Source organism: Salvia miltiorrhiza, chromosome 5, assembly GCF_028751815.1.
Source record: "Salvia miltiorrhiza cultivar Shanhuang (shh) chromosome 5, IMPLAD_Smil_shh, whole genome shotgun sequence".
NCBI lineage: Eukaryota > Viridiplantae > Streptophyta > Magnoliopsida > Lamiales > Lamiaceae > Salvia > Salvia miltiorrhiza.
In genome coordinates, this window is record NC_080391.1 from 4080278 (window position 1) to 4102536 (window position 22259).

General features: G+C 34.5%; 3 protein-coding genes across 5 annotated transcripts in view; 1 reads left to right on the top strand and 2 right to left on the bottom strand.

Annotated features, from left to right (window-relative positions):
- LOC130985259 (uncharacterized) overlaps positions 1-22259 on the top strand; it is a 920555-nt gene that overhangs the window by 180173 nt on the left and 718123 nt on the right. The window lies entirely within an intron of this gene.
- Positions 4387-10082, bottom strand: LOC130985255 (protein REDUCED WALL ACETYLATION 3-like). Of its 2 annotated transcripts, none has more exons than XM_057908126.1 (16): positions 9708-10082; positions 9048-9139; positions 8747-8884; positions 8593-8649; positions 8444-8516; positions 7640-7798; positions 7193-7342; positions 6826-7081; positions 6570-6685; positions 6403-6489; positions 6199-6287; positions 5980-6042; positions 5812-5868; positions 5315-5411; positions 5073-5227; positions 4387-4741 (listed from the first exon to the last, which is right to left on the bottom strand). In XM_057908126.1, the coding sequence occupies exons 1-16, from the start codon at positions 9741-9743 to the stop codon at positions 4729-4731; spliced, it is 1638 nt and encodes a 545-aa protein (XP_057764109.1). In that variant the 5' UTR covers positions 9744-10082; the 3' UTR covers positions 4387-4728. The 2 variants fall into 2 exon arrangements, with proteins under 2 accessions (XP_057764109.1, XP_057764107.1); XM_057908124.1 differs by having other exon boundaries at positions 8747-8887.
- On the bottom strand, positions 16988-19301 carry LOC130985303 (WRKY transcription factor 28-like). Its single transcript, XM_057908212.1, has 3 exons — positions 18576-19301; positions 18322-18465; positions 16988-17651 (listed from the first exon to the last, which is right to left on the bottom strand). Exons 1-3 carry the CDS (start codon positions 19043-19045, stop codon positions 17276-17278), a joined length of 990 nt encoding a protein of 329 aa, XP_057764195.1. The 5' UTR covers positions 19046-19301; the 3' UTR covers positions 16988-17275.

Consider the following 22259-nt stretch of genomic DNA (forward strand, 5'->3'; position numbering starts at 1 on the left):
TCTCCGACAACCACCACCTTCGACAACCACCACCGCCGCCTCCGACAACCACCACTGCCACCTCAGAAATTCAACCCCCAATTCATACCCAAAATCGACACTACCGCCGCCGCCTACGACAACCACCACCACCTCAGAAATTCAACCCCCAAATCAAACCCAGAAATCAAACCCAAAATCAAACCCAAAATCGAACCAAAAAATCGAATCGCGGCAAACCCTAGCCCCTAACCCAAAAATTGAATCGCGGCAGACACAGAGTCTAGGGAGAGAGAGATGAGCGAAAGAGATGAGGGAGAACCGAGAGGGGAAGAGAGAGGAGTCGGACAGAGAGAGATGCGGGGGGAAGAAGGAAGGCGGTCGCGGCGCGGCCCCAGAGCCGACGTCGGCTGGAGAGGAGAAGCAGGCGGCGGCGGAGAAGGAGAAGAGAGGGGGAGGGGCGCCGCGCTGCAAACCCTAGTCCACCACCGGAAAGTTAAATCTCCGCCGACCACCACTCTTCGCCGCCGAAACCAAACCACTGAATTGAACCCAAAATATGAAGTCTCACCGTGTTCTCTCGCCCTCTCCCTCTCTTGAAGCCAAACTAAATTTTGAAATCTAAGCTTGTGCTGTTGACTTGGGAATCTGGAGAAGAGGTCGAATCTAAGCGGAGAAGAGACGAGGGCGATGAGTTGGGCAAGGTGGTGGTTCGCCGTCGTCTGAAATAAGGCGATGAGTTGCCAGAAATCAAATAGGGCGGAGGTTGGAAATTGGGGCATGGGTTTTTCAGGCGGCCCCTCTGCCGCCGTTACCTTTCCAAAGCGGGGAAGATGAGATGAAGGTAGAAAGAGAGAGGCGAAGGTTGCGGCCTTGCTGTGGTCGCTGGAGACGAGAGGGGCGGCGGAGGAAATATGAGAGGGCGGTGCAAGATTGACGGCGGAAAGAGGGAAGAGGGAAGAGATAGTTCGAGAAGACGGAGGCGGAAATGAGAGAGTCATATTAGAGTTTCCCCTCGTAGAGAGAGATTAAGCTATGTTAATTACCAATTAAATTCAGCACGCAGTGATGATATCACCAAGAAGGGGAGAGTTTCTGATTCTTCTATCAAGCACAGGCTCCGTCGTTTCATAATCAATGGCATGTCTTCGGATTTCCAAAATTCAGCACGCAGTGATGATATGCATGGCCCTGGTCTTGACACTTCTTCGCCTGTGGAGTTCCTGAATAAAGTGAAGTTTGCTCAGTCTGGAGGACAGATACTGCAAAACTTTGTGATCAACTCCTCTAACTTTACCGATGCAGCCCATGCTATGTCGGTTGTGGCCTCTTCAAAAATGAAGAAAAAATGGGGCGATTGGTTGGACGATGAAGATGACGATGTTTTAGACGAGGGCGACCCGCTTAAAATATTCTCTTAGTCTTGGTTTCTTTTTTGGTTACCCGGGGTTTCTTGCGGGTTATTTTGCTTGTTTCCTTATGTATCTGGTCTCTCTTTTTTCCTTTTCTTTTTAATAAAATTTTCATTTCAGCAGCAGTTAATTACCAATTAAATTGCCTAATTATTTCCTTATTTGGAAGTGTGTCTTTATTATTGGGACACCCCAATAAGGAAAGTGTGTCTTCAATAATGGGACGGAGGGAGTAAAATTGAAGAAAATATAATTAAAAATTATACTCACTCCGTCTCATTTCAATTGACACTTTTGAGTTGGGAACGGAGATTAAGAATAAAGGGTTAAGAGTGTAAAGTAGGTAGGGTCCACTTATTTTATGTGAGTAGAGAAAGTGAGGACCACATATTATTTTAGGAAAATGTCAATTGAAGTGGAACAAACAAAAAAAGTAAGTGTGCCAATTGAAGTGGGACGGAGAGAGTAATAAATTAAAACGGTACACGATAATACATATTAAATTGTGGGAGATCCCACGTGTAATGCATAACGTTGAACTACGCAATCCAAATCAAGAGAGGCAATAATCAAAATGTTGAATTGAGGACAAACCGACAACGACTAGAATAAGATTACTATAAGCTCAAATGGACAAATGGTTATCATATTATGTAAAGAGTCAAGGTTGATGGCGGTTAATGTAAATGCTGAGGTGGTCTACATGCAACGGTTTGGACGTTATGGAAAAAAAGAAACGAGAGTCATTTTCAGGGAAAGATTTGGGATATTGAGAGACTTGTTTTACAGATCAAGGGTAGACTTTGGAGTTGGAATAAGGTTTACAAAGTTTTGGAGTTGGGAATCCCTTTCACCTTGTGGTGCTCAAAGGGTTTCAATCTTTCCTTCTTGTTTTGATTGGCATCCCTGGTGCCTTGCTTTTATCTCAATAAAATTTTTTACTGATCAAAAAAAAAATAAGATATTTATTAAGTGTTTTATTAAGGTCAGCATGAGAAGTTTAAATTTGTGGTGAATGTTATGTTAGGCATAGTATACTTTATTAAGTGTTTTATTAAGGTCAACATGAGAAGTTTAAATTTGTGGTGAATGTTATGTTAGGCATATATACGCTCATTATTTTTTTTTTTTTTTTTGATCGGTCAAAGTCATGTTAGATGTTAGTAGTTAGTTCCCCATCCACTCCAAGAACCACCTTATCTCTCCATTCACCAAACTCCACCTTATATCTCCAATCACCAATTCGTTCCCAAGAGGGATCGAACCCGGGTCACTTCACTTAAGTGAGGACCCGGTGGCCAGTGGGCTAAGCCCCCTGGTTTATACGCTCATTATTTGTGAGCATAGTTGACATTTAGGTTTAGGTTTAGGTTTAGGTTAGCATTTTATTTTTCTTTTTTTAATAATATTTTTTATTTTAATACTTCATGGTCGGGATTATTATATTTACAATTATTATATAAAAATTAAAGCTCCATTTATTCAAAAAAAAAAAAAAATCGAAGACATAATCATCGTTCAGTTAGTCCACAAAATCGTCGTGTTGATGCTACACATTAATTTTCAATTAGCTAGATTTTCGCGATAATGATTTTAAATTGAATTTATATATTTTTCGGTATAAAAATGCAGAATCTTTAATTTTGGGAGAATAATTCTGAAAGTATATATATATATATAATCTTGATTGAGAAAAAGTAATTCAGTTAATTAACTGAACGTAGTTTTGCGTTGCGTCTTAACTCATCAAATCTTGAAATTTTTTAGATAGTAAGTATCACAAATAAAATTTAGATAGCCACCGACAATTTAGATAGTAATAAACCAAGAAATAACATCCTGTGTACTGCTTGAACGTACAACAAGTTTGCCACAGTTTATGGAAATAAAACTAGCATAAGCATTTATTTTCTATAAATATTTATTTTCTCCAATATTTAATCTTTTTCTAAAAAAGTCATGCAATTTTCACGTGAAATGAATGTACAGCACACTTGGTTAAGTACATGGTAATTTATCTAAAATTTAGTATTGCAATTAATTTTAGCTTTGTTTTTTTATTTTTTTATTTTATTTTTTACTGCAAGCATAAGACGGCAGCAAAAATAAAATGTGCTAAAACACAGGAAAGTTGCGACAAGTAGGGGTGTGTCACTTTATTGGAATTTTCATTCACCACACATATACAATAAATTATTTGAACTAAGCCAAAATCGTAGAGATAGAAAAACGAGCACAGCCGCACAGTCATCTATCACAAATGATTTTGACAGAGATGCCCAACCTAATTCCTTAATAAATAAATAATTCATTTTCAACAATCAAGTCAAGATTGTTAGATGAGGAATTGGACGAGAATTGAGCTTACAAAATCCACAATTTTAGGAGTAAACGTTCAACACTTATCAAGAATAAAATAGGGTGCGCCGATTTGCACTTTATGTTATACCTTCACATATACTTTCACATGAGATTGCGTAGAAGATGGAATGATTCTATTTGACTAACAATCATCAGCTTAATTATTATAGAGAATATATTATTCCAACACTTCAACTATTGAAGTCGTTCATTTTGAGTGATTAATGCGCGTGAAAATTGATTGTATGAAAGCAATTATAAGCTTCGGAAATTACACAGGAGAATTTGTGTAAAATTCAGTAACTATAAGTGAATCGAGGAAGTAAATCTCTACCAATGAAAAAGCTCAAATTATTGGGTTGCGATAACATAGGATAACTTTTTTTTAAGTATGTAAAGGGAAATACTCGAGCAGTTTCAATCTTCAGAAATACAAGTCATAAAGTAGAATCCAAAATATAGAAAAATTTAAAGGGGTCGCTGTCACGTAGATGAAATAAATGCAATTTTCACTCTTTTCTAGATTGCTAATTTGTTAGTATTATCTATCGTGGAACCGAAACCACTTAGATTTAGCAGCCTAAAAAGCAATAATCTAATTTTTTTTCCCATATCTATTGACTTCTTCCTGGAATAAAAGATTAAATACCACATATATAATTTTAGATGCTTCAACCAAGTATACATAAACACGAGAACGTGTGACTCCATCAATATCCAACTATTTGGCTACCAAAACAGGGGAATAGATATGAGAAACTGCAGAAACAGAGATGAACATTCTTACAAAAGGTGTTCCAGTTTCTCTTCTTTTTATGATTATAATTCCTGGTCAAAACTGGGCAGATAATTTGATTTATGTCTGCTAAAACTGTTGGGATTGCATAGCCTCACGTGCCACCTCTGTTTCCCCGTCGTCATAGGATACAACAGAACAATACGTATATCCCGTTGCTGTGCCCACTGTTGCAATCTTTCACAAGCCTGTGCTGCACGAGTGAATTTGTCCAACCAAATAGCATGGAATCGCGAGTTAAAATACAAGATGCAACACAACAATGTTAAGTGAAGAGGTGGTGCCATATAAAGTGGATATTAATCTTGAATATTAAGGATTTACAGACAGGATTTCTACTGGTTCATCAGTCACACTTACTAAATAGGCAAAAATCTATACTTATATAATAAGCACTTAATCATAAGGTCGAGATTTTAAACCAAGCTTACAGGTGTAATCAATGGGCTAAACATGCTCGAGGCGGTTTAACACGATTCCAACGATCATATATAACAATTTCAGTGGACAGATAAAGAACTTACTAAAGGGGGATCTGAAGAAGAATAAATGAAATGCTATATAAACACGCAGCAATGGCAGCTCCAGCAATGAAATTTTGAAATAGCTTCTGGCTGTCTTTTGTTGGAATAAAAGCAACCTTGAGTGTATTTGTCAACTCAAAAAGTCGATAGGATATCTGCAGCAGTAAAATAGTAAACCATGAAAAATCCATTTAACTTAAAAAGATATTTAGAACAAGTGAACAACATAAAGGGTCACTCACCAAGATATAAATAGCGGTTGTCAGCATGAAGTTGAGCAAAGGATAATCTGGGATAAAAGAGAGTAGCCATTTAGGCTGTCCATTGGGCACATTGGACCTGCAGATATGTCAATAGATAGTCTTGAGGCCTCATAGTTCAGATCGAAATTGGCTTGAATTCGATTTTGTTATTGTTCAAAAGGATCCTAATGTTCCAGAAAGTCGCATCTCGCAGATTCCTATAATATTTATGTGATTTAGTCTAGAAGCAACCTTAGAAACTCAACTAACAAATGTCATAGAACTAAACTTAATAATGTCTGAGAAACTCTCCTGAATAACATCAGTTTATGTAAGAAAAAGTTGACAACAAATTATAGTAATAGCCAACTGAAAGGCCAGACTCCAGAAACTTAACAATCAACAGCGATTGGCATTATAAAAATGCTAGATGTTGTAAGGCAGCAATTCAAATATATAAACATAAGGAACAGGTGCATAAAAGTGAGACCACAGACCTCAGCCATATATGAAACTGGGAGATGTAAGTTTCCAATGTAATTTTTCCGAGCCACCTGGTACATAAGAACAATTTATAGTATTAATTAACCAGTAATATTTATTCATATAAGTTCAGCAGAAAACCTACCAATATGAACTGCAAGAGGAAACAAGAGAATACTTACGCAAAAAGGGTCAAAGAAAAATTCCGAAGATGCTGACTGAAATTTCTTAAGCCAATATAGACACTGGTACAAAATCAATGGAGGCAAATGAGAAAGAATCAGGAAAAAAATATCCACAAATGGAACTAGCTAGATGCTACGTGCTACAACCTTGCAAGATATTCTTGTCAAAGAGGAAATTATAGCAAAAAAGAATAGAAGAGTTTTTTCAATACGTACGTTATAGGAATCCATGACGTGTAAGGATGGAGCTTGTTGTACGAAACTTTATCCAGTTTGTATATGTATTCATACCACGAGTAGCCAACCTATGCCAGATAATCAAGAAGAAAGCAGATGAGGATTTTAACAAACAAACCTGAACACAAAATCATTAAGAGGAATCATGTACAAACAGGAACGTGAAAGGATCAAGTGATTTACAATTAAAGAAACAGTGACAATGGATGTTTTGATCATGCGTCTCCGCTTGGTCTCAGACTCCTCTAGTTTTTCCATCCACTTCTCGACCTGCAACAAGAAAAGTACATGAAATTTTAAGCCATGAAAAGAAGAAACGATGAAAAAATCAAAACTTTTGGGAGGATTACATTTGGGTGAAAATAGGCATAGATCATTCCAATGATCCATATATATCGGTCAAGCCCAGATCTAAAATGCCATTCATGTAGTCGTGGAAGATCTGGTTTTGCTGGATCACTATATCCTGTCATTACGAAAAACAACTAGATAAATATTATTCAGATATTAGTTATACTCCTGGTGGAGATTATTCTTGAAATAAAACCAATTACTGATGCTCAAGTATAGCCCAAGAGAGAATCAAAAGCTATGGTACCCACTGACCTAATAGAAAAGTAAGAGGGCTCCATAAAATGTCAAAAACTCCTGGGATCTCCCATACCAAGATAACCACAACAAAGCACATAAAAATCTTCAGAGCCATCACTGATCTTATCTCGTTATAGTTGTAGCCGATACCAAGGGCTCCATAAACCATAAGAGTAAACAGGGTATGCATAGGGCAGATATAATATAGCATGTAGTCATTGTTGAGAACAATACAACAGAAGGCCACGAAAAAGTTCAGTCTCCACATCATCTGCATAGAAAATATAATCTAGCTTAAGCTGAGGAAAGCAAAGTACTGCTTAACTAAGTTGTAATACACTAATAGGTAAAAAAAAAAATTTGACTCAGGGTACATTGTCACCTGAGCAAATCGAGCAACACTAAAATCTTTTCTGATGTAGTAGTAAGAGAAGTTTCCAAAACCAGTCATCCAAACATATGCAGCAATAAAAATGCGAATTGCATTGTAGATCTCTGATGCAGCAAAGTAATGGTACATCAGAAAGAGTACCTGTCAGAAACAAGAAAAATGGTAGAATTAGGAATTTTTGGGGACAAGTGTTTTGCAGCAACAGACATTCTGAATACGGATTACTGAAAGGAAAGTGCAAAAAGAAATATTATTTTCCATTTGCCAGAACAATCATCAATACATATTTGAGAACATAAATTACACATGCAAACGACTAATTAATGTCCTCCTACCTTTTGGCATTATATCAATCTGAAGGCTGGTAAGAAATAGTGAGACCATCAACTGTGCAAAATAGTACAGAAAAGTTAAAGATAAGATTGAGCATCTCCTTGCCTGCATATATCCTTTCCACTCTTCTGTCTGATGGCGGTTAAGATAAAGGATGGATTTCCCAGAAATTGGAGACTTGTCATTATGTTTCTTCAATGAAGTCATTGCTGAAGCTATGACAAGAAGCAAATACAGGAAAATGAACAGATCGCGATTGTAACTCTGTCCAACAAGGAAAAAAATAAGAAATGCATCAGTTCTACATTCCTTGAAGTATTCTAACAAACAATAGCGTAGTGTTTTAGTATTTTAACAACGACATACAGGCTTACTGCGAATGATGAGAAAAAAATAGCAATCACTCTTGAAATTTAAGAAGATTACTTAATTCGCTATTTTCCACTATCATGAGGCCATTTATATAGTTATCTAGCAAACAATTGAATGGAGCCTAATTATGGCAAGCCTTGCATAGAATAAGCAGCAGCAAGAATAAACCTAACAAATAGAATCTTGCACTTTCTTTTAACTAGTCCTCTAGCACTTCATTTAGCTAGATATACAAAGTAGTTAAATCATCCACTTTGGTATCCATCTCCTAAACCAACATTTTTGTATTAATATAGCTCAGTGTCACTCGTGAATAAGAGCTAAAATACAGCCATACTCTGTTATGAGTGAAACTACTTAAAATACTGTTCTGGTATGGGTAAACCTACTTAAATACTGATGGCCAATTATCCATGCCATGTTGTTCAGACTTTTGCCAGTTAAGTAATGTGAGCTATAGTCTTAGCTTCAACTTTACTCTATTTAATTGTAAAAACACGATTTTGATTACTGAAGTAAACTGACTAGAAAAACCACCTTGGTTGAATCTGCAAAGAAGTTTGTGCGGTCACACAAATAGAAATAGAACAAAATTCCCCCAAATTCAGCCCTGCATAAGATTAAAATATCATTGACAAAATGAAGATAGCTTTAGAAAATGAAATCAATTTGATCAAAAAACTTACATTGCCCTCAAAACTTTTCGATTTTCCAGCAAGAATAAGTCATCCATCAACAAAAACCTAAAGAGGGAAGCCCAAGATATGGTAAAAGATTTCATAAATCTGACCGAAGAAGCGACCTAGAAATGTAATATCACAATAAGTTACAGTGACTCACCTAATTAGGTTTGTCCTAATAGATGGACTGGACGTCTTTGTGGATGATGATTTTGTTAGACCACCTTCCATCAAGACAGCTCGATCATCTTCCTTGACTGTTTGACTTTCTAACGGAACCAAATTATAATCTGAATGGCTGCTACCAGGAAAGCAAATGTACAAGCAGATATTAGTAACGTTTATAAATATTTCTCATTTTTGTAGGGCCTCAGTTGGTTCGGCTAAGCAGAACAAACGTTTGCCCAAAGCAAGTATCTATGCCCATAAGGAGCTGATATGGAAATAGGGGAGGTGCTCACACTTTGGCGAACGGCAATGATTTCTTATATTCCAGCCATTCTGAATATATCCATGCTGCAATGACTGGAATAACTCCAAGCAAAAATGACACCTGGGCCATCAAAAGAATAGGTTTCATCACATGCAATGTGAGGATAGATTCAAAAATGCAGAAACCATGTCAGACAGTAGCAAGCAAGAATAGTAGTCAAGGCATACAAAAAAACTTACAGTAAACCGACATATGCAATTGATGCAAAAACTTACATGTTGCAGACTTGCAGTTGAATAGGAACAAGAAAAGGTAAGAAAATAAATAATATGTTATTGATTTAGTAGTTTCACATCCTATCCTGAACAAAAATCAGATGCAACTTAACAACACATTCATACAAAGATTCAACTGCACAATAATCGATTTAATCCCAAAAAAATTATGTCTACAGAACTACTAACCAAATCATCAACTTTCACTTTCAAGGATAACGTATAATTGTTTGAAATCAGTTCGACTAAAACTAAAACCTCCAACTATGAGGATGATCACCAAAGTTTGCACTCTACTAATCAAACAAACTTCACAAAACACAGAAACGAAACAAAATCAGAAAAACAATAACTTAATTTCAACAAAAAACGAACAACACCATCACACTAACTACAAAATACCGAATCCGCACCTGTCCAGGCGTCAGAGGTCCAGAATCCACTGCCATTCCCTTCGTCCAACGTGAACAAACCTATTCGCGAAATCAATCGATCCGATACGCAAATCTACACAATTTCCATCAATCGAGAGAATGTGCAACGACGAAGTGCACAGATGGCAGCAGCACTGTGTTCGAAAAATAATCAATAAAGAGAAGAGAAGAGCAGAAGATATATGCAATCAGAGATCTGAGGCAAGAAGGAGTAGAAGGAAAGAGAGCGGAAACAGTGAGTGACGTGTGACGTCGTCGTTTGCTTCAACAAAATTTCGTCGGTTTAGATGTCTCGTTTATTTTCAGGCCAACTGTCAGCGTTGGTTAAGCGTATTTACCATATTTATTTATTTCTACTTATAACATTACAACAACGTTAAGTATAATTATTACCAAAAAGAGATGAAATAATTTCATTATCTCGGATTTGTTTCCCTCTCTTTTCGTTAACGTTATTAAGATTTTGATCTTTATAAATTGATACTATTATTTACTCTATTTAAAAATTTATAGTAACTAGGGGGATCTAAACATCCCTTTATCGACAAATTAATGATAAGGAGTTATAGCTTAATCATGATTACATTTTTTTTGTCAACTTGCATAATATAAATATGATTAGTGTGATATGGATGCATATAAGTTAGAGTTTGTCACTTTTTTGGGAGTTTCTTTACAAGTAAATAATTTGATTTGCTTTAAATGCATGTAAGTTTGAGTGCAATTATTTATCCGTTTTTTGTTGATTAGATGAGCGAAATACATTTATCATTCAGTTGTCTAATTAACGATTATTATTTCGCCAGTCTCACTTTTAGCCAATTCAATTAAACTGTGAGTGTTGATTCCTTTACAACTTAGGACGGAAGAGATTTAATTTGCTAATTAAATATGCATAGAGAAAACATAAGATTTATAATAAATTTTAAACCGTGTTTGTTATATTAATTTAATTTATTTAGAGCAAGTTGTAAAATTAGTCCCATAATGAAAAAACCAATTATAAACTTTCATAACCAAACGCAAACAATGTAATTGAATTTTTTCCCACTTATAAAGGTGAAATATCTCATTAGTGGTCACAAATTTCAACTCTCATCTCAGACTAAAAGTTAATAGAAAAATAGCTGTGGCATTAAAATAGTACTACGAGTGCGTTCTCTTACATTTAAAATAATAAAAAATACATATTTTTATTATTTTTCCACTCATTTCTTATACTCCATGGTGAATGATTTTTTGGGGGTAGCATGAAAATACAATTCAAGCTACTCATTTTTTTTTTTCTCATTTTCACTTTAATTCCGGATAATATTATCATGAGTTAGTGTAGAATTAAAAAAAAAATCATTTTTTTCTGTTTCTTTCTTTTACATAATACTCCCTCCGTCCATTAATTGTTGGCCTAGGAGGCAAAACACGGATTTTAAGAAAAAGTGTAGCGAGTGGAGAAAGGAACCCACAAAATATATTGTTTATTAGTTGAGTGGAGAAATGGACCACAAAGTGGAGTCAGGGGATTTTTTAGGACATTAATTTAGATTGATTTGAAAATTAGGACAATAACTTTCGGACTTGTAGTTGAGTGGAGAAATGGACCCACAAAGTGGAGTCAGGGGATTTTTTAGGACATTAATTTAGATTGATTTGAAAATTAGGACAATAACTTTCGGACTTGTAAAAATAGGACACTAATTATTTTTTTAGAGTAAAATAGGATACTAATTAATAACCGTTGTAAAAATAGGACATTTCTCAGCCGATAATTAGCTAAAAAATGTCCTGCGGATGCAACACTTATTAATTAATGTCCTATTTTACTCTAAAAAAAATTAGTGTCATATTTTTACAAGTTCGAAAGTTATTGTCCTAATTTCCAAATCAATCTAAGTTACTGTCCTAAAAAACCCTCGAACTCCACAAAGTGTATTATTTATTAGTTGAGTGGAGAAAAAGTGTATTGTTTATTGGGACCCACCAATTAAAAAATTATAAAGACTTACTCCCTCCGTCCCACTAAAGTTGGCTACATTCGTTTCGGCACGGGAATTAAGGAGTTGTAGATTAGTATTTTAAATGTGTAGTTAATAAAGTATAAAAGTAATAAAGTAATAAATAGAAGGTGATAAAGTGAGAGAGAGAAGGTAATAATGTGATAAAGTAGGAGATAGAATGTGATAAATATTTCCATTTTAGGAAAGTGGCCAACTTTAGTGGGTGGGACGCCCAAAATGGAAATGTAGCCAACTTTAGTGGGACGGAGGGAGTACTATAAATGGGTAGGACATAAATTGGCGGACGGACCAAAAAAGGGAAGTAGGCCAACAATTAGTGGACGGATGGAGTAATTTATAACCAACGATAATATACCCTAATTAATAATTCTTATTTTTCGTTATAGTAGATTCTTTTGTTAGACTTATTAATACATCAAGCATATGTGTGTTAAAATTATATATAATAATCTCCAAGTTCTATAAGCTAGATTCGTCTTTTGCTACCATAATAAAGCGTAAATTAATTTATATTAGAAGTTAGTTAGTTTGGTGGAGATTGATTGGTAAAACTAACAGAAAACAGCAATAATCGGCAATTTGTGATCATCACGCTTAACGTGCTTGGTGATTTATTACAGGGGTCTATTTTTTTTTTTTGTGGAAAAATATTATCATATCACCTTTTTTATCTTATATTTATAAAGAAAAATATGAAAAATATTATCACATTTCTACCCCCATGATACTCTTATAATGATTTTGAATGAAAAGGAAGAAAAACAAGTTGTCCGAATTTCTCTCCATGCTACCTAAAAAAAAATTCATTATATAGAACATGTGAAAAAAATGTGAAAATATATATTTTTCACTCAAAGATAACGCGCCCAATAATTTATCTCTACAAAAATTATGATATTACAAAATGGATATTTTTCAAGTGTGTTTACGTTAGGGAGTATTTGGCAAGACAAGCTTGAATCTGGGTACGGAATTAAAGATGATATTTTACCAAACCCACAAACAAAATTACTTTATATAATTATTTTATTTCATAAATACAAATATGGAGTGGTTGTTATACAAATTTGATTAATGGTATAAAATAAATTCACTGAGAATTTACTATAAAATATTATAAATTCATTATGAAAAATAATAAATTAACAAAAATGAAATTCTCGTTGCCTACGAAATTTTCAACACTGAATTATAAATTTATTTAGCGAAAGTGGATGAATTTATAATAAATCTGATCACATTTTAGAAAGAAGGTTACCTTGTCACACGCATTACAGTGGTAGTGGCCATGCACTAGTGCCGTGACTACGTGCCGTCTCATTTTTGGTCTCTTAAATAATAAAATAACTTTATTTTGATAATCCACATTAATTTTTCAATTCAATTAATAAGACTATATCTCCAGCGTATCTCCAAAAACTTTGTTTTTTTTGAGAGAATTCCTTTGTTTATTATTTTTAAATAAATAGGAGATTCCTTTATACGTAATCATTGACGTTACCTTATAGATATATAGATATCATTGACACTTTATAACGATCAACTAACCTGCACTGCGTTAGCCGTGACGAAATGCCGCACATTAATTATTACAAGTTCTCAAATGAAATTAATGGGACATAAATTATATATTTAATTTACAGATGAATTAAAAGACATATATATAGGGTTGACTTGGCTGAGGAATACAGTTTAACGTGACTAAAATTTATGACATACGAAATAGATGGTTGACTTCGAATTATGGGTCAGACCGGTTGAGCAACGAGACTGACCAATTAGCTTATCTCCAGTTTTTTAGGGAAATTACTAATTTAAGGGTTTAAATATAAGATGTCCTATGTCGAGGAAATGTTTCAAATTTCAAGTGTACGGCAAATGTTAAGGGATGAGACATGTTGGCAGGTGTTTATTCTTTGGTAAAAATTCAATAAATGGAAAGCAAATTATAAATCTATAAGAGGAAACGTTTTTTTTTTTTTGTTAGTTTATTTTATACAATAATAAAAACCACTTTTTCGTATTTAATGTATTTAAAAAATAATACATAAATACACTAGGAGATAGTATGTATTAGGAGAGCAATCATAAGAGAAAAAATTGGAGACGTGATGGGGTAACGTAAGTAGTCATTTAAGGGCGCATTTTTTTGTCGATAAATTTATCATAAAAAAAGAGGGATAACACAAAATTATGTCTTTAAATCTCATCTTTGTTTTTCCGCATTTTCTACAAAATACTAGAATTTTACTATTTTTTATTTTTTATTTCTCATTTTCACTTCAATGAGAGATTATCACACAAAAAATGGAAGGATAATATTATCCAGGGGCGGAGCCAGGCCCCTAAAGACAAGGGGGGCAAAATATGATAAAGAAAATTTAAAATAATTTCTATAAAAAATATTTAATAAAATATTTTTACAATAATTCCCTATAATCACTCATATTCTGAAAGCGACGTAATATCAACTGTTTCAAAAAAAAAATTCTCAATATAAGCAACTAAACAATCATTCATCAAACAATCACCCATTCGATTTCGAAGTTGACTTTTGACAATATTCATGACAGAAAAAATTCTTTCCACAGTTGCAGTTGTCACAGGTAAAATAAGTACAAATTTAATAAGATTATACATCAATAAATATACAATATCTCTTTTTGTCTTCACCATCTCCATTGCAAGACTTCCTTTTTTTTTGAAGGTCCATTGCAAGACTTCCTAATTGGCACAAATTTAACTTCTTTATCTTCTTTCCTATCTCCACTTTAGATAAAAGAAAAAGAATGTAGTTTATCAAAGTCAACTTTTTTCCAATCTCCATATTTTGCCCCTTTTTCTCAAAATTTTGGTGGGGCAAACTTTTTTTTTTTTTAATAATTATACACTTATATTAATATAATAAGTATACTAATTTTTTTTTTTTGGGGGGGGGGGGGGGCAATTGCCCCACCACCTCATAGTGTGGCTCCGCCCATGATATTATCCCTTCTTAGAGTGAAAAGACGGAATAAAAAATGGGGAAATTCACTTTTGTAGAAAATGAGGGAAAAAAATATTTAAAAAGAGAAATTTTTGTTATCTATTATTTTCTTATAATAAATTTATTAATTAAAGAGAACATATCTAAATGGTTGAGTTCTCGAAATAATCTACGGACTAGCTATTTGATCGCATTCTACCTTCGATGAAGTTAAATAAGTGAAGGAGACAAAATGCCATACTTTTCTCCTCAAAATGTACATTGGTATATTATTTTCTTTATTTGTAATTCGTACTACCATACATATTAATATTATGCATATATATCTACTCTTAACTTCCAAATTTGGAAAATAAACCCAATTGGGTCATTAGTTAACCCAGTATCAAATACAACCAAACCAATCTCACAATCAACATATTCGCTTTTACCAAATTCAAATTCAATATATATATGACAACATACTTAGTTTACCATGTACTTGTGTTCAATAAAATCGATCCTCTCGTTCCTTCAAAATATATATATATATATATATATATATGACAACATATTACACATATTTCAATATTTTGTTAAACATTAGAAAGGGAAAATACGACTCAAAGTCGTGAAGAATTATATATTGCCTCCTAGAAGAAAAACAAGATCAACGGAAGTCGTGAAAACACGTAGTATGTCATAAAAATCTAGCTACTTCCATTTCTAGAACCTTTGAAGTTGGCCAAAGCCAGACTTCCCTTAATTAGCATGTGAAATGTCTTCACATCTCTAATTAATCCATGTGACTAATCCTGCCAAACCTTCAACTTTGCGTGTGAATCATGCATATATGTCACAAGATGCACAAAATCGCCTAATTGTTACTTCATTAAAAATAATAATAAGGTACTAATTAATTATACATCTATGTATACTACCTTAATTTGCTAAAGATTTCAAGCGAACACAAACTCTCCTTTATGTAATTATCTTGGTACCTCTGGTACCTTGATTTCTTCCTCTTTCAATAAAGTTCTTTTACTGATCAAAAAAAAACTTGCTAAATTAAAACTATACACAACTTTTATTTTAGATCCATAATCCGCGTACGTGTATACATCACATATAATTACGCTGCTCTAACTACAACTTTCCTGTCTATTTTTTTTTTTTAATAACTACAACTTTTCGATTATAAAATCGTCATTACAAAAAAAAAGCTATCGGACACTGAGGAAATTACCGGTGACATCTTTTTCGTTGGTGATTACTCATGGAATGCCGGCGAAGCACTGGCGAACCCTTTTTGTATGGCGCGAATTTTTGCGTATGAGTTACCGATGGAATCACCGAAGGATCAGCGACGGAAATTTTTTGGGTCTCCATCTCTTTTGCTCTCTTTTCTCTCACTTTGTATCTCTCTCACTCTCTCACTCACTCTCTTTTTCTTTTCACACAAGTAGTCGTCTGCCGCTGCCGCTGAATCAACCTGCCCCTTTTCCGTCCATCCGTCGGCACTTATCACTGGTCTTTCTGCAGGTGATTCCGTTTGAAAAAGAAGCAGTCGCCGTCGTTGGCACAACTTTACCGACGATCGGTCCATCGGCGCTTTCGTCAATGATCACCGACGACAAAAATATAGTGCACTGTTTATCGACCCCATTCACCAGATATTGTATCACCGACGAAAAAATTCACCGGTGTCCAACAAGATATTGTTGTAGCGTCACTAGAATTAACCAAAACATTATTTTATCATATACTTCCTCTGTCCCGTGAATTTTGACACTTTTGGTTTCGGCACGGAAATTAAGGAGTTGTAGATTAGTGTTTTAAGTGTGTAGGTAATAAAGTAAAAAAAGTGATAAAGTAGGAGAGGGAAGGTGATAAAGTAGAAGAGATAATGTAATAAAGTGATAAAGTATGAAAGAGAAGATAATAATTGTTAAACGTGTCGAGATTCATGGGACAACTCAAAAAGGAATACATATCAAGATTCGTGGGACGGAGGGAGTATATCATCAATTAGATTTATCATATATGCATGCACATTTGCATAACTTCAACCTACCTTCTAAACTAATAACGAAGTGCAATTCAGTTGTCAAGATGTTTCAATTACGACTTGTAAGAGGAAAATTTGAGAACTATTATTGATCTTTTTTATAAACGAAAAAAAAAAAAACTACCTTCCAATTAAGTTCAAATTCATCCCATCATATGCAAGATATATAATACATATATTCAATAGACAATGAAAAAAAAAACACCATATATAGATTCGAAAAAGTAAATTCATGCACATCAAAATGTACTATTACATTATATGCATATAGCTAGCTACAGATACAAAGCACCGTGGGAGAGATGGAGAGATGATAGAGAAGATGAAGAGAAGAGAGATAATACTACACTAGCTAGGCCATGTCTGTATGCAACAGGCGATCGATATGTATATTACAGTCAGCAAAATAAATATACATCATCATATAAATAAATAAAGAAACCCCCTCTCTCTAGCAGTAGTTAGTCGAATTTGGAGTTTCAAGATCTCTCTCTCTCTCTCATGGCTCCTCTTTAGGGAAAACTGAAGGAATTATATCCTGCAGCAGTCCGTAGTCAACAAACTGGTGGAACTGCGGGTTACTAAAACTCTGCTGATGAAACATATTGCTCGCGCCGCCGCCGCCGCCGCCGCCATAGAGGTGCGGCATCTGAAGCAAGAGCTCTTGAGGGAATCCCTGGCCTTCCGATGGGATATTTAGCGGCGGAGCCAGCATTGAGGGGTTAAACATCGCCGCCGCGTTTCCGCGGAGGGTCGCCGGCACATGGTGGTTGTGCTGCCCTTCGTATGTCGTGATGACAATCGAAGGGTCTTCATACGATCTCTCCACGCGCTTCTTCACCGGGCATTTCTGTGTCGTGCATCTGTAGTAGCTTCTGCAAATGGATTTTATTTTAATTTATTTTATTTCAATTTCAAATAATTAATAAGGAATAAAATCAGACCGATTTATGAGTCAATGGCTACTGTATCATGTTGGAAACTTAGAGATTAAGAGAGTGAAAACATATTGCTGGTTAATTACAAGTTGCTAGGTTAGCTTTTGCTTCGGTTGGAAGCCAAAAATCGTAATTTCATGAAAATGGAACAAATATATTATAGTGATTAGAATGTTTCAAAATATCAGCAGGTTCACGTGGGAACATGATTCTTGACTACTGCCCTAACAAAAAGGGATTTGCGAAATTGGATTAATCAAATTCAAACAACCATTTGCGAGTGAAACAAAAAAAAAAAATAGTGAAATTTTTGGATGAAGAGACGTACAAGAGTGTTCATACTAGGGTTGCGTTCAAACTATATAATATATTCAACGCAAAATTTAGGGGTCAAATTATTTTGCAGATGAAACCGCAATCGAGGAACAAGACGACATAATATATGTACTACAATTTAACAAGATACATAAAGTTTGACTTTGCATGAAATTTGTTTGTTACCTAAACTTCTAAAAAATCGTGTTCATACAAGATCGGCTCAAATCAAAATTTTTATCATCCAAATTAATAATTGCGATTAAAGAAAGAATTTAACGAGAAATCAAACCTTGGATATGGGCTGTTCTTGACTGCTTTTTGTCCATATTTTCTCCATCTGTATCCATCTTCTAAATGATCGACTTCACTCTTGGTCATGAAAGCATATCGTGGCTGCCTTTGCTTTTTCTCTGCTTTCTTCTTCGTCTTCGAGCTGAATAATACAAATTTCAAAATAAATTGTAAGTAGATTTTAGTTATGAACAAACTGTGAATTTTTATTTTTTTTTGGTGGAAAATAGGTTTAAATCTAAAAGTACTAACTCTTTCTTGGAGCTATCACCGTCTGCATCTTCAAGGGTTTCCTTGGCTTCTTTCTTACCCTTACTCAAATCTTCGTCGGCCGCGGCCGCCTCGGCGGAGGAAGACGAGATCGAGGAGTTCGGCGTGGCGGGCGTGGTCTCGCCGCCTCCTCTCGCGGCCTCCACCGCCGGTGTGTGCTGATCCTCTACGGCGACGGAGGACGACGGCGAAAGGCCGAAGGCGGCGGAGAACGAGGTGTTATCGTTGGATCCATGCAGGAACTCAGCAAAGCTGGCGTAAGTAGGATCGAACATTTGCAGATTGTTGTCGACGACGGAGGAATGGTCGGCCGAGAAAGTGCTTGAGATATCGTTGGCGTAGGCGGAGGAATGGCTGCCGGAGTATGTGAAGGCCGCCGTGGTGGTTGTCCGCCGCTGATCATCTTGAAATGGGTGGCGGTAGTAGAAATCAGCTGTGAAATCCTCCGACATGATGAGAGAGAGAGAGAGGGGAGAGAGAGAGAGAGAGGGAGAGAGAGAGAGAGAGAGAGATTGAAGGATGGGAGTGAGTAGACTGGTGGAGAAAGGAGAAGAATATGAGCTTTAGGTTTGACAAGGGCTTGGATTTGCTTTTATGTCATTTATTTAAAAGCTTTGACGAGAAAATAATAATGATTTTGATTTAATTACGTGAGTTAATCGTCGTTTATTAATTAATTTAGTGGAGATACAAGAAAAGGTCAGCCCCACATTTCTAGACGAATAACCTAAGTTCATATAAGATCGACATCTTCTAGCTAGTTAATTTGTATATATTATACATGTTTTAATATTATTTTTTATGTTACCAATATGTATTACACGTATAGTGTGTAATATAAAAATGTATTAAAAGTACAAGTTGGAGAAAAAACAGAGCCACTGTGACTTTTTTTTTATCCACAATGTTTTAAACTTTTAAATAGTAGATTTCTTAATTTAATTTGTAATAACATTCTTATGGTTTTTTGGCGGTAGATTTTGGGTATATATGCGATCTAAATTTTGGATAATTAAAGTACTTACACAACTTCATTCTAACGGTATACCAACAAGAACGATCGAGATGAATTGGTGTAAAGCGAAATATAAAAATAGATTTAGAAAGATATCAATATTCTCAAATTGACTATAAATAATATTTCCTTGTTTTTCCCTTTCATGAGTGGCTAAGGCTAAGAATGCATTCAAAGAAAAAAATAAGGTAGTTTTTTATTTGGCTCAAATTAATCTTTAACTGGCGATGCCAAATTTGCCGCTTGCTAGCTACCTGGTGTCGAAAATCCAAAGCAAAATGTATGTGTAGAGCGCGTGATCCAAATATATTATGGATTAATTGATTAAATTTAGCCACTTTTATAAATATGATATCTGATCACATGACGAGACTCGGAAAAGTATGGTGTGTATATATATTTTCAGAATAATAATTTTGTTGAAAAGGACTCTTATATTAAAAATTACGCATCACGCCAGCTTCATTCAAAGCCCCTTATCAAGTACCGAATTGTGGTCATGCTTCCTGCTTTTTGTGAATACGATAACTAATCCACATTTTACTATAGAATATAAATTTGCATGTTCAACTTTTTTTTTTTTCTTTTCTCGGCTGGGAGATGGACAAATTGAGAATTTAAGCTAAGAAATAATAACAAATTGATACTTCGAAATTTAATACTCCCTCCGCCCCATGAAATCAATCTCTTATTCAGTTTCGGGACGTCCTCAAAAATATAGTCCATTTTTTTAATTAATACTCTCTCCGTCCACAAAATAACTTCCTAAGAAGGAGTGATATGAGTTTTAAGAAGAAAAAAAATTGTTTAGTGTATTGAAACTTGAAAGTGAGAAAAGTTGTTGAGTGTATTGAAAAGGTTGTTTTAATTAGTATTGAAAGTGGTGGGGTATAGTTAAAAAATATATAGTACTAAGTTTTTTTTGAGGACGTCCCAAAAATGAAAAGTAGGAAGTCCTTTGATGGACGGATGAAATATTCAGTATTATATAAAAATATTACTATTGTACTAAATTAATCTTATTTAACGTTTCACTTAAATGTGAAAACGGCGTGTGAAAATAATAAATAAAAGTATAAAACATATATAAAATTAATATTTTTTTAAAAAAAAATAAATGCATCTTTCTAAAATATATATGTGTGAAAAGTGAAATGAAACTGAATTGATGGGACGGAAGATGTAATGAATTTTTCCACGCGAAATATCCGTTGCTATCTCCGTTGCTGGAGTTGACAACGGAACGGAATAGCATCGTTGGTGAATTTGTGTGATTTATGATACGAAAGTGAGCGATTAGAGAAATTAATTAAGTGGAGTTGGGAGTTGGAAGGGATTAAGGTTGAGTTAAGTAGTGGGAAGAAAGTCAACGAGGAGCATAATCACGAGAGCGGTCAAAGTTGTGATAGTCGGGGCAAGCTGCTGGGGCGGGTCGATTTCGACACGTGTCCCCACCGGTGCACCGGCATTTGACCGTAGCCTACACATGATAAGCACGTGGGCGATCCTCTTTCGCTCGCCACCATTCTATTAGCTGTCTCCTAACCCTCGGGTGCTAACGTCTTTTTCCATTTGCCTGCAATTTTATTAATGCTTTTATTCATTTATCCTCTTTCATCATTTTGTGTTTTCATTATTGCAGACAAGTATTTGTAGAAAGTAGTTTTAGCTCAATGCAATTTGAAAAAAAGAAGAAAAAAAATCGCGATGGTAGTAGCGCAATAGTATAAAACTATTAGTAACATAATGTGTGTGAAATTAAAAATACATAAATTAAGAATTTAGAAAAAAAAAAATGATTTAACTAGCAAAAAAACTCTAATCATATTTACAATGTGAAGCAAATAAGTTCTTCTGTCTAACAGGGAGTTAACCATTAAACGAAAGGACTTGTTTGCCCCGATTTGATTTGCGAATGTTAGAAAACTATTTGCTCAATCTGTCAATGTTAGGGATATAGCACAAACATAAATGTTAGAGACCTATTTGTTTCAATATTTAAATGTTAGGGATATAATTACACAAAATATAACGTTAGAGACCTATTTATTTTTCGTTGTAAACATTAAGGATATATATATATATATATATATATATATATATATATAGGGATTATAGCCAAAAAATACACGAACTTTGATAAAAGTTGCAATTTTCACCTGAACTTTCAAATTAGCCAAAGTATACCTGAACTTATATTTTTTGTTGTAAATTTCACCTCGACGGAGTTCAATCATTGCAAGTTCAGGTGAAATTTACAACAAAAAATATAAGTTCAGGTATATTTTGGCTAATTTGAAAGTTCAGGTGAAAATTGCAACTTTTATCAAAGTTCGTGTATTTTTTGGCTATAATCCCTATATATATATATATATATATAGGGGAGAGCTAAAATAAAAACACTTCTTAAAATATAAATATAAACAATTTTCACCTTTTGGATCATCAAGATATACGGTTGATTCGTAATCTTTGTGGATGAATTCGTGGTCCTGAGTTCGAATCTCAAAGGTAGCAAAAATTTATTTTTCACAATTCGTAACCATGTTGGATGAATTCATACGTGTTCTACATAAAATTCGTACATTGAAAATCATATATATGTGCTACTTAACCCTAAATAAAATACTAATTAATTAACTTTTTATAAT

Bases quoted from the DNA above. Each gene is read 5' to 3' on its own strand.
- LOC130985255 (XM_057908124.1), bottom strand. From the start codon at position 9,743: ATGGCAGTGGATTCTGGACCTCTGACGCCTGGACAG. The intron at 7,799-8,443 runs GTGGTTTTTCTA...CTTGTTGGACAG, and splicing joins TCTTTGCAGATTCAACCAAG to AGTTACAATCGCGATCTGTT. The intron at 7,343-7,639 runs GCAAGGAGATGC...TGTTTCTGACAG, and splicing joins AGTGGAAAGGATATATGCAG to GTACTCTTTCTGATGTACCA.
- LOC130985303 (XM_057908212.1), bottom strand. From the start codon at position 19,045: ATGTCGGAGGATTTCACAGCTGATTTCTACTACCGCCACCCATTTCAA. The intron at 18,466-18,575 runs GTTAGTACTTTT...TGTATTATTCAG, and splicing joins GGTGATAGCTCCAAGAAAGA to CTCGAAGACGAAGAAGAAAG. The intron at 17,652-18,321 runs GTTTGATTTCTC...ATCCATTTGCAG, and splicing joins AAGAACAGCCCATATCCAAG to AAGCTACTACAGATGCACGA.